This window comes from Amaranthus tricolor, chromosome 8 (genome assembly GCF_026212465.1).
Source record: "Amaranthus tricolor cultivar Red isolate AtriRed21 chromosome 8, ASM2621246v1, whole genome shotgun sequence".
Classification (NCBI taxonomy): Eukaryota; Viridiplantae; Streptophyta; class Magnoliopsida; order Caryophyllales; family Amaranthaceae; genus Amaranthus; species Amaranthus tricolor.
The window spans coordinates 29656879-29663504 of record NC_080054.1 but is presented as its reverse complement, the minus strand read 5'-3'; the positions used below and the strand labels follow the sequence as shown (position 1 = coordinate 29663504).

Sequence of the window (6626 nt, the reverse complement as noted above, 5' to 3'; positions counted from 1 at the left end):
AGATGATAAAAAGGGGAGAACTGAATTCACATACAAATGCAATGCATCTAGAAATTTCAGAAGAAAATAAGATGGTAAGAATTCGTTGGGTGCTTAGTTTACTTCAACATGAATCAATTACAGTACAACCACAATACAAATGCTTATATAACTTTATTCATATAGATGAAAAATAGTTTTACTTGTCAAGAAAATCACAACGAGTATATCTTGCAAAAAAACAAACCTAAGCCATATAGGAGTGGAAAATCATCAAAATTTATACCTAAGATTTATCTTCATGGGTTGTGTGGCAAGACCAAGGTGGAACCGTTTGGGTGAATGTACATTCAATGGGAAGATTGAAAATTTTCCGTTCACAAAACAAGTGGCTACTCAAAGAGCTTCCAAAAATAGGCCAAAGGGTGTATTGGAGACAAAACCCATCAGCTCAATTAATAAGGAAGCAACAAGAAAAATGTTAATTACTCAAATTATTCCGGCAATCAAACTAAAATGGCCTAATGACGAAAGAGAAAAAGTCATTTTCATTCAACAAGATAATTGCAAGGCACACATTACTCAAGATGATGAAAAATGGCAAGCACATCACAAACAAGATGATTTTACCTTTATTTTAACTCAACAACCACCAAACAGTCCCGATTGCAACATATTGGACTTGAATTTTTTAGGAGCATTCAATCATTGATGCATAAAAAAATGCCAAAATCCATTCACAAGTTAGTAAAAGCAGTTGAGCAAGCGTATGATGAATTACATCCAAAGACACTTAGTAATGTGTAGATGTCCTTACAATATGTGATGAATGAGTTACTCAAAGCAAAAGGATCAAATAATTACGATGTTCCACACAAAAAAAAAAAAAAAAAAAAAAACAGCTTGAAGACAATGACATACTACCAGAACAAGTACAAGCACCCAAATAGGCTGTTAAGGATTGCATCGCAGTGGCATACGGAGAGGAATACATGAACAAAATGTTTGGAATGAATTTATAATTATGTACAAGTTGTAGTGCTTTATTATCTCATAATGAAAAACGCTTTTTTATAAATATTGTCTCAGTTTAGTCCCATTAATCATCGAATAATATACAAAGGCTACATTACGAGCTACCCGAAAGTGTTAAAATCAAATTCTAACACAATGACAACAACTCGTTAATAGACCCGGGTCTAGATTCGCCCCTTATTTTATCAGTCTTGTTCCATGTTTTTGAAGTTGGTGTGACTTATAGACATATGGCAATCGATACTTTTGTTAGACATTGAAAATTTTAAGAATTGTTGTCTAAATCAATTAGTTAAACACTGGTTTAGCCTGTATTCTATCTTGTATATTCAAGTAGTAATTATTACACAAGATTATATCCCTGATATTATGCATATCTCCATAATATATGCTGTCAATTATTTTGTATATTTTAGTATAATTTCCTAGCTTGATTTTCTCGTAAAATATTGTGATTAGCTTAATTTCCTCCTAAAATTTGCAACTGATAATTCTTGTATTATACTCCCTCCTGTTTAAGGTATTAGTCTCATTTGACTTTTGATACTATTCATCAATCACTCTAAACTGGTATTTTATTCTTAATCTATAAGTTATAATATAGTCAAGTGAGGTCTTATTTGATTTATTTCAATGCAAAAATCATTAATATCAAATTTACAATTTTTAATTATATCCAATTAAAAATATTAACAATGACATTATTACATGGGTAAATATGCCCAGTCAAATAGAACTATTGGAATAAATAGGAGGGAGTATATAGCTGTAACTACACTACATGTAAAATATATATGAAAACACACTACATTATTCTTCCATTCTTATCTTACTTTCAAGGTATCAGAAGATTTTTCAATAATGTCTCCTCAAACAAATTCTTCCAATACTTCCCTTGACTTTGAAAGCCCATATTATCTTCACCCTTCCGATAATCCCGGGCACTCTCTTGTTAGTGTCGTTCTCAATGGCATTGAGAATTATAATCCCTGGGTTCTTGGCATGACCATGGCTTTGTTGATGGTTCCATAAATATGCTCGATTCCTCCCACTCGGATTTTGCCCGTTGGACTCGTGCTAATAATATGGTGATGTCTTGGCTTCTTAATTCTATCTACCAGAATCTTGCTCATACTGTACTCTATGCCGATTTCGCTGCTACAATATGGGCAGACCTCAAGTCTCGTTTTTCCACCATTAATGGACCACGAATTTATGATCTTGAGCGACGTATTGCCACTATTCAACAGGAAGAATTATCAATTGCTCAATATTACAATCAACTTCGTTGTTTCTGGGATGAATTAAATCTCATTGATTCTCCACCAAATTGCACATGCCAAGGATGCAGTTGTGGTGCAAAGGAAAAATACCTCCGTCAACAAAACAACAGGAAGTTGATGCAATTTTTGATGGGACTCAATGACACCTACAGTCAACCCCGAAGTCAACTTTTGTTAACCTCCAATCTTCCCGATTTGTCAGGTGCATACTCCTTACTTTTACAAGATGAAGCTCAACGCTCACACACTCATCCTCCTGTAAGTACTGATTGTGCTGCTCTTTAATCAAATGCCAATGACATTAATACATCTTTTAATACTTCTCAAGCACTTATGGCTCACCCAATGTCCATCCGTAATAGTCCGCGATGCAACCATTGTGGAAATTTAGGCCACACAGAGGACAAGTGCTTCAAACTTCATGCGTATCCACCAGCCCATCGCCATTATCGCAAAGGAAATACGCATAGGGCATCTTCATCTTTGTCTTCCTCTAATCCTCCAGAGGATAGTAAAGATGTCCTTAGTAATAATGAGTCACTTCAACAACTTTTACGTTTGTTACCAGAGGTAAATCAACCAAAAGCCAACCTTGCAGGTGAGTTTCTTGCTCTTAATTCTTCTGTCTGCAAGCCTAATGAATGGGTAATAGACACTGGAGCAACAGATCATGTCACCTACAACCCACATTTGTTTTCTTCCCCGCCTATTGCTTTTGATAATCCCTCTACCATATCGGTTCCTAATGGTGAATCTGTTCCCATTTATGAAAAGGCACTACACCCATTAGTTCTACTTTGATTATATCTGATGTTTTATTTGTCCCATCTTTTAAATTTAATTTACTATCAATTCCTATATTAACTCAGACATCTCAATGCATTGTCACATTTTATCCTTCTCACTGCATTTTTCAGGACCCTTTGACGAAGATGGAGATTGGTCGGGGCCATAAGCGAGGAGGTCTTTATTTTCTTGATGGAAATTCAAATGTCATGGCCCTTCTCACCACCACTACTTCTACCACTTGGCATGCTCGATTAGGCCACCCATCATCAACAGTTCTCCAGTCATTAGCACCCATCTTAGGATTCAATAATACTTTTAGTACTTCTTGTGATATTTGTCAGTTGTCAAAGCAAACTCGACTTCCTTTTCCTACACATCATTCATCTAGTTTAAATTGCTTTGATCTTATTCATGTTGATCTTTGGGGTAAATATGCTACCCCTACTCGTAATGGTCATTGTTATTTTTTGACCATTGTTGGATGATTTTTCTCGAAACACATGGACTTATCTAATGAAATTCAAAAAAGATGCATACTCTTTACTGGTTTATTATTTAGCATATGTCCGAAATCAATATAATTCAATTGTCAAAACTTTTCGTTCTGATAATGGCACAGAATTTTCATGCTTTTCAATAATTGAGTTGTCCCGGCACTCCCCAACAAAATAGGGTTGTTGAATGAAAACATCGTCATCTTCTCAATGTGGCTCGTGCTTTACGTTTTCAAGCAGGACTTCCGATTGAGTTTTGGGGTGATTGTATTCTTACGGCTACTTATTTTATCAACAGAACACCAACAAAAATATTGCAAGGCAAAACTCCTTATGAAATTCTTCATGGAACTCCTCCCACTTTCAATCAACTTCGAGCTTTTGGATGCTTATGTTATGCTTCCACTGCCACTAATCATCCACAAAAATTTGAACCCCGGGCCAAACGTTGCTTTTTTGTTGGTTATCCAGTCGGTCAAAAAGCATATCGTTTGTATGACATTGATACTAAAAGTTTCTTAATAAGTAGAGATGTAGTTTTTCATGAAACTATTTTTCCATTTAAAACCAATTTATCTTTAAGTCTATATTCCACATCACAAATCCCTCTTCCTCTGCCTATTCCTGATATGGAATAACCTACAACTCACCCACTACATGAGAATGATGTCTTAGCAATGCAGCCAAATCCTACTTCTTCACAATCCATAAATGAAAATAATACATCCATTAATCCATGCCCTTCCATAACTCCATCTTTCTTGAATCATCAAACCAATATTACCTCTCCTTCTTTGCCCAGACATTCGATTCGTATACGCTGTCCACCTCAGAAACTCACTAACTATGCAGTTAAGATCAATATGGCCTCTACCGATTCTTTGTCATCGTCATTAGGTAACTCGTATCCCATATCTCACTATTTGTGCCTTAATTCTTATTCTCACAGTCATTTGCATTTTGTTAACACCATAACAAAACACATTGAGCCCACCTCATTTTCTGTTGCTCGTAAAGACCCAAATTGGAGAAAGGCTATGGAAGAAGAAATAAAAGCTTTAGAAGCAGACAATACATGGACTTAGGACGTTTTACCTCCTGGTAAGCAAGCTATTGAATGTAAATGGGTTTATCGTATCAAATATAAACCTGATGGCTCTATTGAATGATTTAAAGCTCGCTTAGTAGCACTTGGAGGGCTTTGATTTTATTGATGTGTTTGCACCAGTCACCAAATTGGTCACTGTTTGTACTGTACTTAGTATAGCAGCAGCAAAAAAGTGGCCTGTTCATTAGTTAGATGTTTCAAACGCCTTTTTACGTGGGAATTTAAAAGAGGAAGTTTACATGACATTACCTCCAGGTTTTTCAAGAAATGGGGAGACTCGAGTTTGTAGATTGAATAAATCACTTTATGGTTTAAAACTAGCTTCACGGACATGGTTTAATACTTTTTCAGAAGCTTTATTTGAAGTTGGTTTTTCTCAATCAAAAGCTGATTACTCTATGTTTACATTATCTCGTGGCTCGCTAATCACTGTGTTACTTGTTTATGTTGATGACATTTTAATTTCAGCGAATGATACTCAAATGACATCACTTGTGATGAAATATTTATCCCTCCGATTTCACATGAAAAATTTAGGAACTTTAAAATATTTTTAGGGATTGAAGTGGCAAGATCAAAGTATGGCATAATTCTCAATCAAAGAAAATATGCACTTGAGATTTTACATGACACTGGACTCCTTGCTAGCAAACCAGTTGCTACCCCATTGGATTATAATCACTCACTATCTGCTGATACAGGGACACTCTTACCCGATCCTTCTTCTTATCGATGACTTGTTGGACACCTATATATCTTACCATCACAATACCTGATATTACTTTTGCAGTTAATCAATTAGCACAATTTATGGCTGCTCCTCGTGACCCGCATTGGCAAGCTGCTCTTCGTGTGGTAAGATATATCAAAACAGCCCCTGACTTTGGTATATTATCATCCGACTCTTCTCTATGATTACATGGCTATTGTGATGCCGATTGGGCTTCTTGTCCTACTTCACGTAGATCAACAACTGGATACTGTACCTTTTTAGGTCCAAGTCCTCTTTCTTGGCGCACAAAGAAACAAGCAACAGTGTCACGTCAGCTGAAGCTGAATATCGAACCATGGCACACACAGTAAGTGAGCTTACTTGGCTACAAACTCTTGTTCAAGAATTGGGTATTTCATCACATGCTGCCAGCTTATCATGTGACAATCAAGCGGCCCTTCACGTAACAAATAATCCCGTTTTTCATGAGCGCACAAAACATGTTGAAGTAGATTGTCATTTTATTAGAGATAAAATACAAGATGGTCTGATTCGTACTCATTTTGTGCCCTCAAATCAACAACTTGCAGATGTCTGCACAAAAGGCTTGCTACCAGCACCACATTATAATCAGATTTCCAAACTCATGTATCGACCCCGACACATGAGCTTGCGGGGGAGTATTACACAAGATTATATCCCTGATATTATGCATATCTCCATAATATATGCTGTCAATTATTTTGTATATTTTAGTATAATCTCCTAAAATATTGTGATTAGCTTAATTTCCTCCTAAGATTTGCAACTGAGAACTCTTGTATTGTATATAGTGGTAAAATATATATGAAAACACACTACATGTAAAATATATATGAAAGCACACTACATTATTCTTTTATTCTTATCTTACTTTCAGTAATGCTTCATACTTTCATACTTGATCGATGTATAATTTTGATGCTAGAATGAATTTGGTTGTTTTGATTGATTAATCGATGATGCTTAATATGCAATCACATGGACAGTGGAGGATCCAGGGACGAATGGAAGAAATTTTAAGAAAATTTTCCGGCAAAACACCATATTGCCTCCCCGAGTTACTCAATGAACTTTACAGCGTTTGCAACAATACATAATCTTGACTCAAAGAACAACAATAGAACATCACTTAAATCATAATCTTCATGTAAGGATGAGTCAAATTCCTGACCTACTGAAACCTT

General features: G+C 35.7%; 1 protein-coding gene across 1 annotated transcript; it reads left to right on the top strand.

Moving 5' to 3' along the window:
- Window positions 1-1875: 1875 nt before the first annotated feature.
- On the top strand, window positions 1876-2582 carry LOC130821775 (uncharacterized). Its single transcript, XM_057687553.1, has 2 exons — window positions 1876-2037; window positions 2136-2582. The coding sequence occupies exons 1-2, from the start codon at window positions 1876-1878 to the stop codon at window positions 2580-2582; spliced, it is 609 nt and encodes a 202-aa protein (XP_057543536.1).
- The last annotated feature ends 4044 nt before the right edge of the window (window positions 2583-6626 follow it).